Here is a 22,500-nt window from a genome sequence, read left to right as displayed (position 1 = left end):
TGATTCATCTTACTTGCAATGCAAGGTGGTTAACAACTGCTTGTTTACTAATGTCAACATGGTGGCCACGTGAGGGTCGACACCTTTCACCTACAATGCAATATATTCTTCTTTATTCCCAGTATTTGAAAACAAATTAACCAAAATTATAACTTTTTTTAAAATCATGTTTTTTTACCCCTCCCCCAAGGACATTCCACCAGGTCTAAGGATTTCTCTAGAATTGTAAAAATCTTATCTTGCATGTAGTGACTACCATTCAACACCCTTTTACTGTCCACACCTACCTTGTATAGGTGATGTGTGTGTGTGTGTGTGTGTGTGTGTGTGTGTGTGTGGTGTGTGTGTGTGTGTGATCATATATATATATATATATAGATTGAGATGAATATGGTACTTAAGTTGAAGGCACCAGAATTTAGTATATTAACCATATAATTTAAAATAAGGTGATTATAATCAAAATAAGCAACAAGGATATCCAGAGGTAATGCAGTACGATCGTTTCATGCGACTCCATTTAATTGAACAATGCAATCATTTCATTGCATCAATTTAAAATGTAGAGCAATTTTCAGCTGCATAAAAATATAGAATTTAATTGAATTAGGACACATTAGTATAATTTTACCTAAAATCTCCAAGAGGATAAGGAGATAGACAAAGAACATGTTTTATCAACAACATCACAGTTGTAACTGAGATTTTTTCAAAAAAGACACTGCTTATCATTGATTATTTCAGTTATTTATTTAGATGTGGGGGGGGGGTTCAATTTTAATTTATAGGCTAGTGTAGTATCATTAAACGATACTACACTCTGTCTTCCCTCAGATTTGATAAACTTGCCTATAAATTAAAACTGACCCCCCCCCCCTAAAGTAAATCTAAATAACAGAAATAATCAGTGATGAGGCAGTATCTGTTTTGAAAAAAATCTGTTACAACTGTGATGTTGGTAAAACATGTTCTTTGTCTATCTATTTATCGTCTTGGTGATTTTGTATAAAATTATACAAATGAATCCTTCGAATTTAACTAAATTCTATATTTTTATAAACCTGAAGATTGCTCTACATTTTAAAATTGATGTAATATTTGCATTGTTCAATTAAATGGAGTCGCATGAAACGATTGTACTGCATTACCTCTGGATATCCTTGTTGCTTATTTTGATATCTATCTATATATATATATACATACATATATATATATAAAGTACTGTGTACCGGTTAATTAATGACTAATTAAATAGTCATGTGACAAACCCCTCTCCTCTTTCAAATTATTTAGATATTTTATGTCTTTGGGAAATGTTTTTTTAGTGTTTGTGTATGTGAGTGTGTGTGTGTGTGTGTGGTGTTGAGTGGTATGTTGTTTAGTCCCACTGACAGAAAATTTGATCAAAGGCATTCCAGCCATGACCATCCTGTCTTATTCAAACTTAGTATTTTAAGGACTATTAATGAGTGCTTTGTTTTTTCTTTTTGTTTTTTTCCCCCCTTAAGACTAGGGTGTGATTTGAGAATCATTCAACTGCTATTTCTGGCAAGATGAACTGCTTCGAGGCTCTTTCTTGGCTCATGGGGTCATGTGTTGTACATGAAAGTTCAGTGTTGTATAGATTTTGTACTCTGTATATACATATATATATATATGTATATATGAGGTGACGTTCAAAATCGTTTTGGGTTTGGGTCAATGTTTTTGAAGATTTCCTCCCACTCCACCCCTCAGTCTTTTGTGCAATATGTTGAAAATGAAAAAAAAAAACCTTCTTAGTCTAGTAACAATTCTACTCACATTCTCTCTCTCCTTTCCTATTCCCAATACTAATACTTTGTATTGGGGATTTTGAAGTACAATTATAATAATGAAATACAAATCATCTCTCTCTCTCTCTCTCTCACTAATCTGCAGATGTTCAGAAGAAAATTAATGTTAATAATAATAATAATAAAATTCAACTGAACTAAAATAAAATCTATCGTCAACTACAATGAGTTTGTGTTATTCTAATATTTAATGCTTTTGTCTTTTATTGTAGAGTTGCTGTGGGCTTAAAACATACACTTGCATTTTATTATAGGCCATACTGAAAAGTGTACCTACCATTAGCTTCCATTTTATTCATCATAACAATAACTCTGAGCACCTTTTCAAACTCCACCTGTCTAACACCCGTGGACATGTTTACAAAATCAGAAACATTTCGGAAACATTTTTTTCACACTAAGAGTTGCTGAAGTATGGAACAAACTGCCGGCATCAGTTGTTAGTTGTCAGAGCACTGCATCCTTCAAAACTTCCATGCTTCCTGAGATTCGCCAACACTACACCTGATTTTCTCCCCTCCGTACACACACAAGCATCTATCTGACTCATACACTGCTGACTTCCCAGACATTTGTACATTACTGCATACGCTTTATACACACTTTTGACAAGTTGTGGTGCACCTGAGCACTGCATACAATAATTTCATTATTATTATTATTATTATTTTCCCATAGTGACATGGAGTGTACTGTTCAACAGGAGCTGGCAAGCCAGAGGACTGTACCAAGTTTTATAGTCTGCTTTGGCATGGTTTCCACCATCAGATGTTCTTCCTAATGCCAACCACTTTACCAAGTGAACTGGGTGTTTTTTGTTTTGTTTCTACATGACACCAGCCTTAGTGAGGTCACCAAGTAACATGCAAGACAAGATCTATCAATAAAGGGAGGGAATTGTATTAACTTTTTCAAGCTGGGTGGTACAAATAAAATACTACTTATTTGTATCAGTTTAATGAGCGGTGGTACATAACTCATACCGACACTTAAAATTCTTTTCAGATAGAAATTTTGACCCCAAAGACGCACTTCGTTCTGGCCGTCCAGTTGAGTTCGATGAAGAGCGATTAAATCAACTTTTGCACGAAAATTCTCGTCAAATGACAAGGAAACTGGCAGAGAAAATGGAATGCTCCCACACTGCTATAAAGAAGCATCTTCGCTCGATGGGAAAGTATGGAGCATAGGTTCCACATTCTTTATGTGACAACAACAAAAATCAATGAGCCATAATCTCCGTTGCTTTGCTTGCTCGTCACCGGACACGAGGAACAATTTCTTTACTGAATCGTAACTGGCGACGAGAAATGGTGCCTGTACATCAATATGAAGCAGCGTGGGGAATGGCTTTGCCCCGGTAAATAAGGGACACTGCACGTGAAACAAGATCTTCATCCGAGTAAAACGATATTGTGCGTACGGTGGGACTGGGAAGGGATTATCCATTTTGAATTGTTTGAATGGAACCAAATGGTCAACGCAGAACTCCATGTTCAACAGATGGAATGACTCAACACGGCCATTCAAGAGAAAAGACCTAATCTTCTGCTGCTGGACAACGCCCACCCTCATATCGCCAATATGACCGAGGAAGCCATTCAAACACATAGCTGGGAAGTGCTGCCACACCCACCGTACTCTCTTGATTTAGCACCAACGGATTTCCACCTCTTTTGAATGCTATGCGTCGAGTTTCATTCAATACTGATGCAGAATTGAGAACCTGGATCAATTTTTCGAGTCGATATCAAGTGATTTCTACCAACAAGGTATTGAAAATCTTGTTGAATGTCGGGAAGAAGTTGTAAGCAACAAGGGTGAATACATTATTGATTAATTAGTTGCCATTTTTTATTAAACCTTTTAAAAAATTAAAATTTTTTTAAATGGCAGGAACTTAGTTGCCAACCTAATATAATGCACAGCATGCATATTAATGCAAACACATCAACATAATTTATTATATACGAAATTATTATTAAATGAAGAGAACTGCAAAACCACTGTCTTCTTAAGGATGATAAGTAAGTAAATAAATATATTCACCTCTCATACCTCCTGGTTTTTTATGGTCTTATATATATATATATATCGTAAGAACGGTCTTCCTACAGACCTAGTGCCCCTAGCAAGCTCTCCGTAGAGTATGTCCTTGGGGATTCTGCCATTTTCCATACAGCTAACATGTGCAAGCCATCTCATACGTCTTTGTGTGAGGAGTGCAAACATGCTTGGTATTCCTGCTTGCTTGAGGACATCTTTGTTGGGGGACATGATTCTTACAATACAAGGATGTTTGCAAAAGGGACATGAAGGCCTACAACATCAATATTAGCAACTGTGAAGCAGTTGCCAGCAACCATGGAGATTGGCGATGTACTTTAAAAGGGGGAACACAAAGAAGTGACAGAGAGAGAGAGGAGAAATGGAAAGACAAGAAAAGGATGCCAACAATAATATATATATATATATATATATATTGTGTGTGTCTTCTAGTATCTTGGGCATCCGCCATCCGATTGCGCTCAAATTTGATATGTAGATATCGATGGTATCAGGGCATGTATAAGTCTTGAAAGAATGACAAAAATCGATTCCAGGTGAGAATGTGATCGATAACGCCGTTTTTGTCCTGCTTTTCTTCCATCAACCTGTATATAACTGCACCTTCCATTTTTTGTTGTTTTTGTACTGCTTAAAGGCACGTTTCTTTCCTGCCAAGCTTACTGTTTAAACCATGTTTGTGTTCTCCCAGTCAACAGCCTTATCATTACTTTAAACTCTTCGGTTGCATATTTGTGTGAATAAAATCGTTTTTCTTTGGAATAGAAAAAAATGTCATCTTTATTTCTTCTTTTGCTGGTGTCTCAAATTTAGGTTAAATCAGTGTTTCTCAAAGGAGAGGCCTATGGGATGGTCAGACAAGTTGTTTTGAGATAATTTGGTTCAAATGTTTGGCAACTCAGCACTGTCCATTGGACGGGGGGCATTTTGCTCATATATATATATATAGATCGTTAGCCACTACACATGCATTTTTTTTCTCTCCTTGTTTTTTTCTGTGTCCCTTTCTGTAGAAGAGCATAGGCTCGAAATGTAAAAGACTTTTTCAATTCCTGAGAGTTATACTAATACATCTGTTTGTTTTGTACACCACCTGTCTTCGTCTTTTGTTTTTTTCGTGAACTCTCCATATATATATATATATAATATATATATATATATATATATATATATATAGAGAGAGAGAGAGAGAAAGAGAGAGAGAGAGAGAGAGAGAGAGATGTGTGTGTGTGTATACATATACACATGTATGAGTGAAGGTCAGCGTTAGTATATGTTTGTTTCTCCTTGTCTTGACTTCAGGCAATAGTTGTACATGACTGTCCTGGTTCTTAATAGCCAATATTCTGCTTGAATATGTCTGGCCATGAAGGACACAGGTCTTACCTTTCAGTTTACCGTCAGAAGATATTAGAAAGCAACAACAATTAAAACAAAGGAATAACTTGTACATAATTACGTTTTTTTTTTTTTTCTCATTTTATTCATTTATTTTAAAAAGACTAGGCTATCTGCTGCTGCTGCTGGTGGTGGAGTTGTAGTAAATTGTAGTAATGAATTTGGTTAAATTCCTGCTGTTAATCCAGTTAGCCTTTCACCTCTTGAAAGATGGTAAGGCGAAAGAAATAACATTCTCTTTTATCATTTGTTATTATTAGTGTTAGTATTAGTAATAATAACTAGGAAATAATAATTTAAAGAAATACCGTTAGGAGAATATCCTTTGTTTTTACAATGGCAGGATTATAAGAAACAATGGTGTTTTTTTTAAATTTATTTCTTTAAATCTTTTCTAAAATATAAGGAAAACTATGTTGTTCTATTGTTAAAGTTTCCACCATGACTGAGAAAAATGTAGAAATAATAATAATAATAATAATAATTATTATTATTATTAACTTCTTTAAGTTTCTTCATCCCAACATAAATGAAAGACAATTACAAGATGCGGGCTCTCCGTGAAGAGCCCCCATGAACTGCAGCAGTAGTAGGGTCTTTGATGTCTCACTACCATCCGGGAAGATGGCAGAACAGCGACAGGTCTTCCTTCTTTTAAAATACTTGGATGATGGAAGAACGGGCTTGGCCTACTCCAATCCATTTCACTGTTAGAAAAATATATAAAGAAGAAAATTATTATTGTTACCATCATTACGTACGTTTCATGGCTATAATTAAATTCGAATTACAATTAAGTTTAAATTCAATTGAAAATTCGAATTTAAAGTATAGTCAATCTTCAGGTTAATGATAATAGTTAAATAAATAAGCAAATAGAGTTAATATTTTTTAAGAAATAAATAAAATATTATTATTAGTAGTAGTAGTAGCAGCAAGGTGGTGAACTGGCAGAATTGTTAGCACGGTGGGCAAAAGTGCTCAGTGGCATTTCATCTGTCTTTAGTTCTGAGCTCAAATCCCGCCAGGGTCAACTGTCTTTCATCCTTTCATGGTCAATAAAATAAGGACCAGCTGAGCACTGGGGTTGATGTAATCAACTTTCCCTCTTCCTGAAATTGCTGGTCTTGTGCCAAAATTTGAAATCGTTATTATTATTATTTAAACCGGCCATATCAGAGGCAAGGGCCAAGACCATCAGGCATTATGCTAGGCTTCGAGTGTTGGGCCACATGGAAGCAATGACCAAGACCATTTGGCATTATGCTATGCTTGAGAAGAAGACCCGTCAAGTCTAGTAAAACTACAGTCGTGGCAGATAGTGGTATCACGCAAATGGCACCCATGCCAGTGGTATGTATAGGAAGGGCATCCAGCCATAGAAACCATGCCAAAACAAACTAGAAATTGCAAGAACATCACAGTAAGTAAACAAAAAATATGTAAATTCTACACATCTCTCTTCAAATAATTCCTTAATTTCAAATCCTGCCTCATTATGAAGAAATGATTATCCCCCTTGTAAGAGTTGCCATCACTAGGGAAACCATGACTTTGCTTTTCATCCTTTTAGGGTTGATTAAATAAGTACCAGTTATGCACTGGGGTCGATGTAATCGACTTAATCCCTTTGTCTCTCTTTGTTTGTCCCCTCTATGTTTAGCCTCTTGTGGGTAGTAAAGAAATATATAAATATATCTAGCAGGGCAGCAAGCTGGCAGAATTGTTAGCACACCGGGCAAAATGCTTAGTGGTATTTCGTCTGCTGTTACGTTCTGAGTTCAAATTCTGCTGAGGTCAAGTTTGCTTTTCATACTTTCTTTTGGGGTTGATCAAATAAGTACCAGTTATGCAATGGGGTTGATGTAATCGACTTAATCCCTTTGTCTGTCCTTGTTTGTCCCCTCTAAGTTCAGCCTTTGGGGACAATAAGGAAATATATTTAGGCAGCTCATTGTCTGAATATTTATAGATATTTAGTAGTAAATCTTAGACAGTTATCTGCCTGAATATATTTAGATATTTAGCTGTAAATATTTTCTGCTATATTTCTTTTTTAAACTTTACTAAGGAATAGAAAACCAAAAAGACAAAAAAAAAAAAAAAAAAAAAAAGAAAGAAAGACAGAAACATATCATAATCTGCCATCTTACCTGGTACATTTAACAGTTCTTCAATCTTACGGACATATTTTTGTGCATTTTCAGGAAGATCTTCAAACTTGCGAACATTTTCCGTCGAAGTTAACCATCCCGGTAATGTCAAATATTCTACTTCTACACGCTTCAGGTCTTCATCAGATGCTGAGAGAAAATAAAAACAAAAACAAAAATGTACTAAATATCTTTTAAAGGGAACACCTCAGATGAATTATAATCCACTTTAAAAATATGTCTGCCTTTCACTCATTATAAATATCATCTTTCTAGTCAGTCACTATAAATAAAGCTTATAAATAGAACAATGAAAAAGAGAATAACAAAGGCTTTTTTTTTATTATTCATTTAATAGCAATTAGCACTCTTGGTGTGCTAAATTGTCTTTGTGATCTCTGGCAGAAAAATATAAAAAAATTTTAAAGGGTGGTTGAATGGTAAGAAGTTTGTATGCCAACCACATGATTCCTGATTTGGTCCCACTTCATGGCGCCTTGTGCAAGTATCTTCAACTACAGCCTTGGGCCAACTAAAGCCTTGAGTGAATTTGGTAGTCAGAAGCTGAAAGAAGGTTATGTAAAGGGGGAGCTGGCAAAAACATTAGCATGCCGGACGAAATGCTTAGCAGTATTTCGTCTGCCACTATGTTCTGAGTTCAAATTCTGTCGAGGTTGACTTTGCCATTCATCCTTTCGGGTTCGATTAAATAAGTACCAGTTATGCACTGGGGTCGATATAATCGACTTAATCCATTTGTCTGTCCTTGTTTGGCCCCTTGTGGGTAGTAAAGAAATAGGTATTTCGTCTGCTGCTACGTTCTAAGTTCAAATTTTGCTGAGGTAAACTTTGCCTTTCATCCTTTCGGGGTCGATAAATTAAATACCAGTTACGCACTGGGGTCAATATAATCGACTTAATCCGTTTGTCCCCTCTATGTTTAGCCCCTTGTGGGCAATAAAGAAATAAGAAACCAACACTGACTAAAAAATAACAGATGGAGGACAAACATAAACACAAAGACAGACATACACATATGATGGACAACCATATAATTTCTATCAACCAAATTCACTCATAGGGCATTGGTTGCCCCAAGGTACCACGTAGAGGGACCGAACCTGAAACCATGTGGTTGCAAAGCAAGATTCTTCACCACACAGCAATGGCTGCACCTACAACTGATGAATTTTGATGATATTTTCTATCCACAAATCAATCACTGGTCCTGCGCCTTTGAATTCCTCTGGAATTAAAAAAATCTCTTATATAAAAAGCAGGCAAGGATTGGCAATGATAAATGCCACCTACCCACGACAAAGCTATACTAACACGGCAAAAGAGGCATAAAGCAAAACAAATGAACACAACACATGCATGTATATATATTTACCTGGTATAGACTCTATGGGTTTACCATCAAGTTTGTAAGTTATTCCGATTTTGACTTCCTTCAGAACATCAAGAATATCCAATTTAGTAATAGCAACACTGCAAATGGGAGAAATAAGAAATTGAAAATAAAATAATTCCTTTTGATATAGGCACAGGGCTAGAAATGGGGTAGGAGTGGGGAAGGAGACTTGGTTGATCAAATTGACTCCAGTAGCTTACTGGTACTGCCTGTTATTGATCCTAGAAGGATGAAAGACGAAAGTTGATCTCAGCAGGATTTTAACTTAGAGTGTAGAAGGCTGTCTAACGAAATAATGTTTCTGCCAATCTATCACCCATAATAATAATAATAATAATAATAATAATAATAATAATAATAATAATAATAAATATTAATAAAATAAAAAAATAAAATGATGATGATGATGATAATAATAATAATAATAATAATAATAAAAAAATAATGCCCTGATGCAGTATCATAATTCCCTGATGCAGTACCAGGCAGTGGCTCTCATGGCTTCTGATCTTAACTGATAGGTAAGTGTTATCATGTACATTGTTTTGTCTTGGTATAGAAGATGGGCTACAACAAATATTCTGCTCAATACCACAGATATGTTTGTCAGTTGTTTGACCGTAACCAGTTGAGCATGTCCCTTAGTGGCTGATGATATGTGCATCTCTGATCACGAGCAGAAGTAGTGGGGGAGCATCATAGCCATGTGTTGAGAGGCATTCTTAGAGGTTTGAATACTTCACCTTTGGAAACATGGGTGGTTCGTTCAACATCCTTAAACAATCCTTATTCAGGGACCTTTTGAGCAGGATGGGTTATTCAACCAGAAGAAAATTCTAACTGGGCCCTACTTGCAAGGCCATGCGCTGTTTATCTTGATATGAGATCACCATGTCGCGCACATTTGGTTGTGATGTATGTGCCTGGTGTACCCTTATTAGACAGGTATACTGGGCTTCGTATATTTTACCCCAGTGTTACTTGGTAACAAATCCTGCCAGCTTGCCACAATAATAATAATAATAATAATAATAATAATAATAATAATAATAGGGTTGATGAAATAAGTACCAGCAGAACACTGGGGCCAATGTAATTGGATAGCCCCCTCCCACAAAATTTTATACTTTATGCCTATAGTAGAAAAGATTGTTGTCTTCTTCTTCTTCGTCGTCGCTGCTGCCACCGCATAATGTCTCTCTCCCTCACTTTTTCTTTGTTTATATGCGTGAGTATATTTCTTGTCATGTATGAGGAGAGTGAAAGTATGTCAATCACGCTATTTGTATGTGTATACTTCTGCATGCATATGCATGCGAGTGAGAGTGTGTTTGATTCTAGTGACGAAACATACCGTCGCAAAACAGCTGTGCTAAATCGTGAGCATCCAAACCGCTATACTCAGTCATGTCCTTCCGAGGCAAAAAGAAGTGATGTAGAATAAAGTGTACTGCCCCAGATATGCAATAAAATATCTGCATCAGAATTAAATGCATGATGCAGCTCAATGCTTTATATACTGGGCCGTCTCACGACAACCATATTGAATGTCCTGAAGTCAAACAGAGAATCAACTTACGCTGAGAATCCATTGATCATGTGAGAATATCGGAGCATAACCATGTCTATCCAGCCAATTCGGCGCCTCCTTCCAGTGGTCACACCAAACTCAGCACCACGTTTTTGCAACAAGTCACCCAGGTCCTGTGAAGTAATAATTTTTAGCTCACAAACAGTTGTTCACGTTATATGGCAGGATAATAACAGGGATGTTATCAAATTAGAAATAATAACAAATATCAGACAACAAACATATGGCAAGTAACAGAAATGAGAGCAAATGACAACAAAAAAATAACATCAAATGATAAACAGAAATTACACCAAATGATAAATAATAACAGAGTCAAGACTATTGAAAACGTTGCAAGACGCAACGAAGATTTTAGGAAAATAAAAATAAGAAATAAGTGGAAATTTTACCGGTGTGTGTGTTACATTATAAGGCACAAAAAGAAAATGACTCTCCCCAGACACAACAGAACAGAAATAAAATTAAATGACAAATAATGATAGAAATAACCATGACAACCAAACAGGATCAATATTGAAGAATGATTTCAGTGGATTTTTGAAAATTATTAAAAAATATGATATATATTTTTAATATTTAAAATATCTAAATTGATATATTTTTTTTAATATTTAAAATGTTCAAAAGATTATAATTACTCTGCAACACCTATGGTCATAAATCTGCTGGACTGGAACTAACTAAATGCTAAACAAGGAAGGACACATAAGATAATGTAGGCCTAGATACACTGTGTCTGAATAAAAGAGAGTCACACCTATGACCAGAGGTCAACTGGATTTGAAGTAACCAAGGACTAAACAAGGAAAGACACATTCGATAATATAGTCCTAGATACATGATGTCTGAATAGAAGAGAGAGATATTCAGAGACGCAATATCATTGATCATAAATCTGACATACACCATGTATGAATAAAAGGCAGGACAGGCACCAGATGTAAAATCTTGGATTGTAGGTCTCCAGGATTAGAACTGCTAAAAGATTTAAACAACAACCTGAATCAGAGAGCAGGTGGGGCATTAATCCTTATTCATTGAGCCCAAAGTCTGTTCTGTTCCAGCAGATTAATGATCATAAAACATTGCAGCTGTGTTCTTTCTTGTTTCATCCTGGGTTCTTATCCAGCAAATCTATGTTCCAGATGTGACCATCCTTTCTTTTTTCAGACATATTTGTTCAATATGTTCTTCCATGTTTTAGACAATAGCGTGAGATTTTAGGCATAACTGGCTGCTGTTTCTAGCAAACCAAGTGACCATGTAAAGAGATTCCCTTGTTGGCTTGTACTCATTGAATTGTTGTTTAGCAACCAGTCCACGGTAGTTCCAGTCCTGAATCAAAGCCAGCCAAGGGTTAAACACCATTACCAACAACTCAGCAAACTGTCAATATGATAGAGACAGATAAGAGAAAGAAACTATATATATATATATATATATATATATATATATATATATATATATATACATATATATATATACATCTAATATAGGATAAAATTTTTCGAAAAAAATGTTATCAATGGCCAGCATATTAAAAAATACCATTAAAGGTTAAATTTATAAACAACTTATAAACAAGGGCAAAAGAAAAAAATTTCTAATACCAAATAATTCCATGGGTAGGAGTAAGTATTTCATTTATTTCTTTGCCGCATTTATCACTGATGAAGAGAAGGTTCTTATAAATTAACTCTGAATTAACGCGTCTGATATGATAATAAGGGAATTTTTTAGAAATCTGTCGGCTTTCTTCGAAATGTGTGCTTATAGTGATGAATTATATGGTTATGGACGTTGTGTCTAGTTTCGGCATTAGAAATTTATTTCTTTTGCCCTTGTTTATAAGTTGTATATATATATATATATAATACACACACACGCACATTATATACATACACATAATACTCACATCTAATAACTCTGTAGGAAATCCTCCAGCACCAACTCGAGTCAAGTATGCTTTCACCACTCCGTAGACATTGCCAATGTTACGAGGTGGGATACCAAGTCCAGTACACACACCACCGACACTACAATTAGAGCTGGTCACATATGGATAGGGACCTAAAACAGAGTCACATAACAACGAGTTACAAATGGAACAGTGGTTTTGGAGACAGTAAAAATATAATAGGTCAGGGGTTTTGTAAATGACATCTCAAACACATCCGGTTTGGTTTCATAGTATTAAGTTGATCAAGATTAAATCTTGCCCCACCCTGCCATGCAGAGGATACCAGCCTATCACACACGACATTTCCAGTTGATGTACTGTCCTACAGACAGAATGAAATAAATAGGTTTCACTGGATAAAATACCTATTTCTTTACTACCCACAAGGGACTAAACACAGAGAGGACAAAGAAGGACAGACAAACGGATTAAGTCAATTACATTGACCCCAGTGCGTAACTGGTACTTATTTAATTGACCCCAAAAGGATGAAAGGCAAAGTTGACCTCGGCAGAATTCGAACTCAGAACGTAGCAGCAGACGAAATACCTATTTCTTTACTACCCACAAGGGGCTAAACACAGAGGAGACAAACAAGGACAGACAGACGGATTAAGTCGATTACATCAACATCAGTGTGTAACTGGTACTTAATTTATCGACCCCGAAAGGATGAAAGGCAAAGTCGACCTCGGCGGAATTTGAACTCAGAACGTAACGACAGACGAAATACGGCTACGCATTTCGCCTGGCATGCTTAACGTTTCTGCCAGCTCACCGCCTTATGCTGTCTTATTTACCATGAACACTTGGTTCATGGATGCATTTAGCAGAGTTCACTATGTTGCAAAGTATGACAGTCAGATCAACAAGTCCTTCCCCATCTATACAGTCATTGACCTACATGCTGGACACCAACAACATCGATGTCACTAGTCAAGGAGACATTGGCCAACAGTAATTTGAACTAAACTACACCAGCATCGCCAGTCAAGGCCGACTTACAGCAGTTTGTCTTGTTTACATTCATTTCCATTCCACAGGACATTGTCATTTACTGTAGTCACACGGTTTTCTATGTCATCTTTGTTGATAATTAATCAGGGAGTATTTTTCATTCCACATGTTTTACTGTCAAATGTTTTGTTGTAGTCTATAAAACAATATGTAAACATAGGCTTAGAATTCTTTGACAGATGGCTCTATGTAGGTTAAAATAACTTGTCACCAGCTGCATACCAGAGTTGATGTAATCCACTGCACTTTCAATCTCTTGTAAATTTCTGGCTTTTATACCTTGGTGGATTGGCAGAAATGTTTGAACATCAGACAAAAAGATTTGTAATATTTCCTCTGGTTATAAGGCAGCGAGTAGGCAGAACTATTACCATATTGGGGAAAATGCTTAGTGGCTTTTCTTCCCACTTTACGTTCTGAGTTCAAATACCACCGGGGTCAAATTTGCCTTTCATCCTTTCAGGGTTAAAATATAGCCAGAACAAAACCCTAACCCTAATTTGTAACCAGTATTGGGAAGGTTTTCAAAGAAGTGAGCACATCAAGTAAAATGCTTAGCAGTATTTCATCCATCTTTACATTCTGAGTTCAAATTCTACCAAGGTCAACTTCATAATTCATTCTTTTGGGGTCAATAAAACAAGTACCAGTTAAGTACTGGGGTTGATGTAATTGATTAATCCCTTGCCCTAAAATTTCAGGCCTTGTGCCTATAGTGGAAAGGATTATTAGCAGTGGCACTATCACTTCTATATAGAAACTGACTGAAGGCGGCGAGCTGGCAGAAACGTTCTGAGTTCAAATTCCACCAAGGTCGACTTTGCCTTTCATCCTTTCGGGGTCGATAAATTAAGTACCGGTTACGCACTGGGGTCGATGTAATCGACTTAATCCATTTGTCTGTCTTTGTTTGTCCCCTCTGTGTTTAACCCCTTGTGGGCAATAAAGAAATAAGAAACTGTCTTTTAATTAGTCAATACCATCTTCCTGGCAGTTAATGTGTGCAAATCTCAATACCAATTAAAATAAATGTTTAATCTGGAGTGGAGATGTAAAGATAGAATAAGGGTCCATGAAAATAAATACAGAGTTTGTTTGTTTTGTTACATATCAAATCATGAAAAGACATTGCAAATGAGAGGGGCCGGCTGTCACAATGGATCAAAAAACTGGAATTGAAAACGAATAATATAAATAAAAATTGAAGTTTTAAAATGAAGCTAAAATCACAACGATGAAAATTTACTGGTTTTAGTCATTGGACTGTGGCCATACTGGAGCACCACTTTCAGCAGGTTTTAGTTGATAACATCAATATCAACACTTTTGTCAATTTTATATGTATGTGTGTGTGTGAAGGCGTGTGGCTTAGTGGTTAGGGTATTTGGCGTATGATCATAAGGTTGTGAGTTCAATTCCCGGCAGCGCATTGTGTCCTTGAGCAAGACACTTTATTTCACATTGCTCCAGACCACTCAGCTGCCAAAAATGAGTTGTATCTGTTATTTCAAATGGTCAGCCTTGTCACATAATGTCACACTGAATCTCCCTGAGAACTACGTTAAGGAAAACACGTGTCTGTGGAGTACTCAGCCACTTGCACGTTAATTTCACGAGCAGGCTGTTCTGTTGATCAGATCAACTGGAACTGAACCCTCATTGTCATATGTGTATAGAGTGCCTGATATATATATACATATATATATATATGTGTGTGTGTGTGTGTGTGTGTGTGTGCATTCCAAGAAAATTAGAGGTTGTGAATCCAACCAACTAAGGGATAATATCTATCCAATATACTGCTGGTAGAATACCCAATTATTAATACACAAGTGTTTTTTATTGCATTGCAATTACATTACCTAGTGTACTAAATGGGTGGAGGTAAAGAGAGATTTTACTATTAATTTATATAGCAATAAGAAAATGGAGGGAATCAATAGGTGGTTCATCAACTTTTAGACATTATATTATGTTATCTTCTTTATTTATTTACTAAACTGATGATTACAATAATATGTAAAGCATAATATGTTATATGTATGTATATTATTGTAATTATCAGTTTAGTAAATAAATAAGTTAATATAATATAATGTCTAAAAGTTGATGAACCACCTATTGATCCCCTCCATTGCTATATATATAATATATATATAGGCGTAGGAGTGGCTGTCTGGTAAGTAGTTTGCTTACCAGCCACATGGTTCCGGGTTCAGTCCCACTGCGTGGCACCTTGGGCAAGTGTCTTCTACTATAGCCTCGGGCCGACCAAAGCCTTGCGAGTGGATTTGGTAGACGGAAACTGAAAGAAGCCCGTCGTATATATGTATATATATATATGTGTGTGTGTGCGTGTGTGTTTGTGTGTCTGTGTTTGTCCCCCTCGCATTGCTTGACAACTGATGCTGGTGTGTTTATGTCCCCGTCACCTAGCGGTTCGGCAAAAGAGACCGATAGAATAAGTACTGGGCTTACAAAGAATAAGTCCCGAGGTAGAGTTGCTCGATTAAAGGCGGTGCACCAGCATGGCCACAGTCAAAATGACTGAAACAAGTAAAAAACAAAAAAAAAGATATAAATCAAATCAAAATCAAAATCACTTCGATGACTGGCATCCGTGCTAGCGGGTTGCAAAGAGCACCATGCGAGTGTGATCGTTGACAGAGCGGCTTTTCGAGTATGCTCATTACCAGTGTCGCCTTACTGGCACTTATGCCTGTGCTAGTAGGGTGCCAAAAACACCAACTGGCTTCCATACCCGTGACACGTAAAAGGGCACCATTCGAGCGTGATTGTTACCAACGTCGCTTCACTGGCACCCGTGCCGGTGGGCACGTGTAAAAAGATTCGAGCGAGGTCATTGCCAGTACCGCCTGACTGGCCCCTGTGCAGGTGGCATGTAAAAAGCACCCACTACACTCTCGGAGTGGTTGGCGTTAGGAAGGGCATCCAGCTGTAGAAACTCTGCTAGATCAAGACTGGAGCCTGGTGCAGCCATCTGGTTGCCAGCCCTCAGTCAAAACCGCCCAACCCATGCTAGCATGAAAAACGGACATTAAATGATGATGATGATGATATATATATATATCATACATAGAGAGAAAATTACACCTTTATTATAGATCTCACCATATAAAGCTGACAAATGCATGAGGATTTAGCTCGGATTTGTATTTCATTTACATTTACTGGTGTCCAATTATTGAATATTGTTAACCAAATCCTTTTTATACTAAGTGCTTTATTGATTTCTTCATCCCTTTGTTTCTTCTAATTATATATATACATATATATGATACATAAACATACATAAACATACATTCTCTTTTAGGAAAAAGAGTTTTTAGTACAGCAAAGGATGTAATATTTAAACGAATCTAGTTGTATATTTACAAAACATTACTAAAGTACTTTAGCTATAGCAGAAAACAATACTGTATCTAAAAAGCTTGTAATTATAAATGGGGTCAGGCTAAGTAGAAGACATCGTCTGGATTAAAACTAGCCAATAGGAGCTTATGGGAAGATCAACTTTATATATAGGACTTGAGGTGATTATTTTAGACATTTTTAGGGGGGCTTATTTTTTGCCATTAAATACAGTATATAAAGTAATGAGAGAGAGAAAGATGAATGTAAATAGTGTTTTACTTACCAAAGTCTATATCTAACATAGTTGATTGAGCACCTTCAATAAGAATCTTGCGTCCATTTTTAATGGCATTATTCAAGTAGAGGACAGAGTCTACCACAAAAGGTTTCACCTTTTCTCGTAACAACTAAAAGAAGAGAATGAGACCTGTGACGAAGGAGACCAAACTCCTTATCATTTATTGACAGTCTTGTTAGTTGGCCGAAGAATAAATAAAGGAATTACATTACAAAAAGGCACCAACCCCCTTGGAATGAAGAACTAAAGACTTAAGCAGGGAGTTATTTTGCAAAGGTGATTCACTAAACGAAAATAAAAGGGTGCTGATTATATGCTTAAATGCCAAATGAGAGAATAATATAAAGATTTTTGAAACAATTTTATCTTTATATTTAAAAAAAATTTTTTTTTTATTTACATTAGTCAGACTGTTACCCTCAATTTGATTGTTGCTCAACAACAGAGTTCAACACAAGACACCTGAAGATGGCTGGAGTATACAACAGCCAAGATGTAGTGAAAGTAACTATCAAGTTGAGGACACCAGTTTGGCTAGTGTAAATAGTGTACATGAGAAAAATTTATTTACATCTAAGCAACAGTTTAACAGGTTTGATCTCAGATCATTGTCAGGTGTTTTATTCCTGGACATGTGCATTGTTCAAGACAGGATTTTAACAAGGAATTTTTATTTCTGAATTAAGGGTAGCAATGTCCTTTAAATGGTGATAACATCGGCAGTTGTTAGAAAATCAGACAGAGTGCCTTGCAGTATTCGTTCAAACTTTGTATTCAAATTCTGTTGTGTCTGGGGAGAGTCATTTTCTTTTTGTGCCTTATAATATAACACACTCACCAGTAAAATTTCCACTTTTTTTCTTATTTTTATTTTCCTAAAATTTTTGTTGCGTCTTGCAACCTTTGTATTCAAACCCAATTGAGATCAATTTCACTTTTCAAGATCAATAGAATGAAAGTACCAAACCAGGGCGATAGATTAATGGAACTGTTAGAGAGGTGGATAAGATGGTTTGTGGCATTGGTTTCAGTTCTTTGCATTTTGACAGCAAGGCCTGCAATGACGCCAGTGCAAGTTCTATCAGCTGAATCAGAAACCTTTACTTTGGATAAACATTGATGGTGTGAAGAAAGGAAACTTGCTTACAGTGACAGCTGTCAGGCATCCAAAAATGTTTTGCCCAGGATCTTGGACTAGGCTCCACCACAAGGTCCAATCCTTGTTGCAATGCGCTGGCCTGTGTGTCTCAATGGCCATGAGATCTGTGCCAGCAAAGTGCAAGATCCTGATGGAATATCTCATGCTGAATAGGTCAAAGGTCAGAGGCCAGACTAATATGGACCACCTCTTCCAAAAAAATGGCAAAGTTACAGAAGGATCAATGACAATTCAAAACCAAGAAGATCCATGAGAAGGTTTTCCAATTGGAAGGAAGCAGAAAAGACAACTCAGAGTCAAGAAGGGTAGAGCAAAGTTGTCAATGGCCTGTGCTCCATGGGAAGTAAAGAGATGAAGTAAGTGGATCTGGCTAGGAAGAAGAGTAATAATGATTTCTGACACACATAAAGGTGGGGGTAGGGAAATAGCATTGATTTAATCAACTTTGTCAGTTTTTGGTATCTATTTTACTGAACCTGGAAGAATAAAATGCAAATTGACAATGGTAAGATTTGAACCCACATGCAGAGCTTGTGAGGAGAGGGGAACAGTTGATAATATTGATCCCCAGTATATAACTGGCCAACTTCACCTTTCATCCTTTCAGGGTCGATAAAATAACTAGCAACTGAGGACTGGGGTCGATGTAACCAACTTAACTACTCCTGGGTAGGAGTATAAAAACTGGAACCCCTACTCCACTCTGCCAAGTCACGTTGAGCCAGTGTGGCAGAGTAGGCTCATGAAACCAGTTTGATCACAAGCTCAAATTCATGGCCTCCACATCAGAGTGTGGTTGGTGGAGAGAACATGCAGTGGGCTGAACACAGGTAATCCAATCCAATCCAATCCAATACAATATAACTGGTACTTATTCTATAACCCTGTAAGAATAAAATGGCAAGTAAGCCGTAGCAAGATTTGAACTCACATGTAGAAAAATAATGAGGAGTCATAGCATAGGTGCAAGGCCAGAACTTTTGATAGGTGGAGTTAACGGTTGATTACATCAACCTTAGGATATGACCGGTACTTATTTTATCAACCTGGGAAGGACAATAAGCTGACTTTGGAAAGATTTGAACTTGGAAAATAAAGGGTTATATTTGAATACTGTAAGGCATTTTGTCTTTCATTCTAACAATTTTGACATATTTATAAAACAAAGAGTTAATAAATAGATTATGCAAGCAGAAAATGTGTTAAATAATGCAACACAAAAGATGCAGTTTATACATGCAAGATAAGATGTACCTACACACATATGTAGTGTGCTGACAGCCAATTGTAAATGTATACATTTATACATAACAGAAAGATGTGGTGCTCAGACTGATCAAGGAGGACAGTGACAAAGACAAAACAATGATGATGATGATAGACATATATATATATTTCTAAATTGAATTTTTCCCTGTAAGTTTAGAATAATATTCCCGTGTGTGTGTGTGTGTGTGCGTGAATGAAACAAATGAATGAGTGAGTGAGTGAGTGAGTGAGTAAATGGATTTATATAAAGCTTTTGTCAGCAGAAATGTTATTTTGCATATTTAGAAGGAAAAGAAAAATCAGCAACAATTTCTATGTTGTATAATTGGCAGCTAGCAAATGAATGAATGAAAGAACCAAGGTCTCACATGCGAGAATTTTACAATGTAAAGGAAGCTAACAAAAACAGGAAGGAGTAGAGGAACTGTTTAGCTGGCAGTGAGTTAATATAGAAGTCTATTAAGAAGTGAGCTAACCTACATCTCTTGTAGGTTAAGGTTAGGATTTGGTTCTGTGTCAGGGAGAAGCACTACTGATGCTATCTTCCTAGTAAGCCAACAGCAGGAGAGGTATCTAGCCAAAAATATACTACTGTACTTGGCTTTTATTAATTTGGAGAAAGTCTTTGACAGAGTCCCTCACTTCTTCATCTGGTGGTCACAGCAGAAGCTAGGGGTAGATGAGTGGCTGGTGAGAGCTGTCCAAGCCATCTACAAGGATGCTGTTAGTAAGGTGAAAGTCAGCAACGAGTAATGAATTTAGTGTGCAGGTAGGAATTCACCAAGGCTCAGTTGTCAGCCCCTCTCTTGATTAACATAGTCCCCCAGGCCATAACAGAGGAATTAAAAACTGGTTACTCATAGGAGCTCCTCTATGCTGATGACCTTGTTCTTGTAAGTAAAACTATAGTAGAATTAGAAGAGAAATTTTAAGTGTCGAAGCAAGGTCTGGCATGAAAGGTTAATTTTGTTAAGAATGAAATATTAGTGAACAGGAAAGCAAATAAATTACTAATCCCTTGAGGGAAATAACCCAATATGACATGTAGAAAAAGTATAGGTAGAATTTCCATCCAATGCACCCAGGGCAAACTATGGACACATATGAGGTACTGGAAAATCACAAGAAGGTTGACAGAGAGAGTACTTTTTGTGTGTGGCAATTCCCAGGGAGATCCTAAGAGGTAGTAGATATTTTCGGTTACCTAGGTGACCAAATTAGCAGTGGAGGAGGATGCTCTGAGAGCATAGTTGGTAAGAGAAAAATTGAGTATCAGAGGTATCAGAAGTAGTGTGCAAGAGGGAAAAGTACGCTGGTATGGTTATGTGATGTGTATGGATGAAGACAGCTGCACTAAGAGGTATCGATACTTAAATATGGAGGGAATCTGTGGAAGAGGAAAACTCAGGAAAATGTGGATATATATATTTGCAAAGGCTTGGCAGGCATCTCAGCTAGCGGGACTCGCTACCCTGGACTAATGACGGGCATGACCCAGAAACATGCATGTCTTCAGGTTGCTAGTCCTAGCTGGTAGAGGTACTTGCCTCCCCATTGCAAATATAAGGACACAGGAAATGTGTCAAAGCCAGTAGGAAGCGTCGATGCTTTCTAGGGCTATATAGCGGTGGTGTGACACAGACAGGTGCATAAACAACAAGCAGGTGTATAAAGACAGGTGCATAAACAACAAGCAGGTGTATAAGTTTGATGCTTGGTCCCCAGTCATTGCCTCTGTGAGGCCCAATGTTTGAAGGACATGCTTCACCACCTCATCCCATAGGTTCCTTCCACAGTTAGGGTGTGGCACTTCCTCACACAGCTGCCCTCATCCATACATAACATGACCATACCAGTGCAGTCGTCTCTCTTGCAGACCACATTTGATGCTTCTTATGCCCAAATTTTCTCTCAGGTCACTTAAACTCTGTCATGTATGCACACTGACATTACACATCCAGTGGATCATACTAGCTTCATTTATTTCAAGCCTACGCATGTCCTCAACAGTCATGGCCATGTTTCACTACCTTGTAGCATGACAGTTTATACACATGCATCATACAATCTACCTTTCATCCTGAGCAAGAGACCCTTAGTTACCAGCAGCAGTAGGAGCTCCCTGAATTTTGCCCAGGCTATTCTTATCCCAGCTGCTACACTATCAGAGCAACCACTCCCACTACAGACTTGATCACCTAGGTAGCAGAAGCTATCAACTACTTCTAGTTTTTCCTCCTGTCGTGTGATGGAATCTATTTGAACAAAGAGAAAGAGATAGAGGGAGTGATAAGGAGAAACAAGGCAAATCTTCAGTGTTTATTGCCCCTGTGCATCTGCCATACACAGAAACTATCTTCCCAGTTAACTTTCCTTTCATATTGCTACACCTTTTATGTGTCCATAGCTTACAATGGGTACATCACAGTTTCTACCCATGCCTTTTCTACAGATCGAGTAGGGCCTTCTACCTGAAGGGGTTTGTGATTTGTTAGCTACTTACAAAAACCTAGGTTAACCCTAAGGCCCTTTGATTCTAAACCTTGCTACCACACCCTAAACTTTGTCTCTAGTCCTGTCAGTGACTTAGCTATTGGAGCAAGGTCATCAGCAGAGAGGAGCTCCCAGGGGCAGCCTGTCTTGAATTCCTTTGTTACTGCCTGGAGGACTGTGATGAATAAGAGGGAGCTGAGAACAGCATCTACTATATATAGATATTATATCATCATCATCATTTAACATCTATCTTCCATGCATGCATGAGTAGGACAGTTGAAAGGAGCTGGCCATGTAGAAAATCTACCCAAGGATACTGTGTCTGTTTTGGAAGGGATTTTATGGCTGCTTGCCCTTCCTAACACCAACCATTCCATAGAGTGGACTCAGTGCTTTTTACGTGGCACAAGCATAAGCAAAGTTAGTTTAGGCAACATTTTTACAACTGGATGTCCTTCCAGACAC

General features: G+C 37.2%; 1 protein-coding gene across 1 annotated transcript in view; it reads right to left on the bottom strand.

Annotated features, from left to right (window-relative positions):
- Positions 1–5,603: 5,603 nt before the first annotated feature.
- Positions 5,604–22,500, bottom strand: part of LOC115217014 (adenylosuccinate synthetase isozyme 2) — an 85,251-nt gene continuing 68,354 nt past the window's right edge. Inside the window, exons 8-13 of the mRNA XM_029786538.2 lie at positions 17,097–17,220; positions 12,377–12,531; positions 10,447–10,571; positions 8,847–8,944; positions 7,454–7,603; positions 5,604–6,007 (exon numbers count right to left, since the gene is read on the bottom strand). Of these exons, the coding sequence (XP_029642398.1) occupies positions 5,955–6,007; positions 7,454–7,603; positions 8,847–8,944; positions 10,447–10,571; positions 12,377–12,531; positions 17,097–17,220 (705 nt within the window). The 3' untranslated portion in view covers positions 5,604–5,954. The remainder of the gene's footprint in view (positions 6,008–7,453; positions 7,604–8,846; positions 8,945–10,446; positions 10,572–12,376; positions 12,532–17,096; positions 17,221–22,500) is intronic.

This window comes from Octopus sinensis, linkage group LG11 (genome assembly GCF_006345805.1).
Source record: "Octopus sinensis linkage group LG11, ASM634580v1, whole genome shotgun sequence".
In the NCBI taxonomy this organism is placed as follows: Eukaryota; Metazoa; Mollusca; class Cephalopoda; order Octopoda; family Octopodidae; genus Octopus; species Octopus sinensis.
This window is presented reverse-complemented; position numbering and strand designations above follow the sequence as displayed.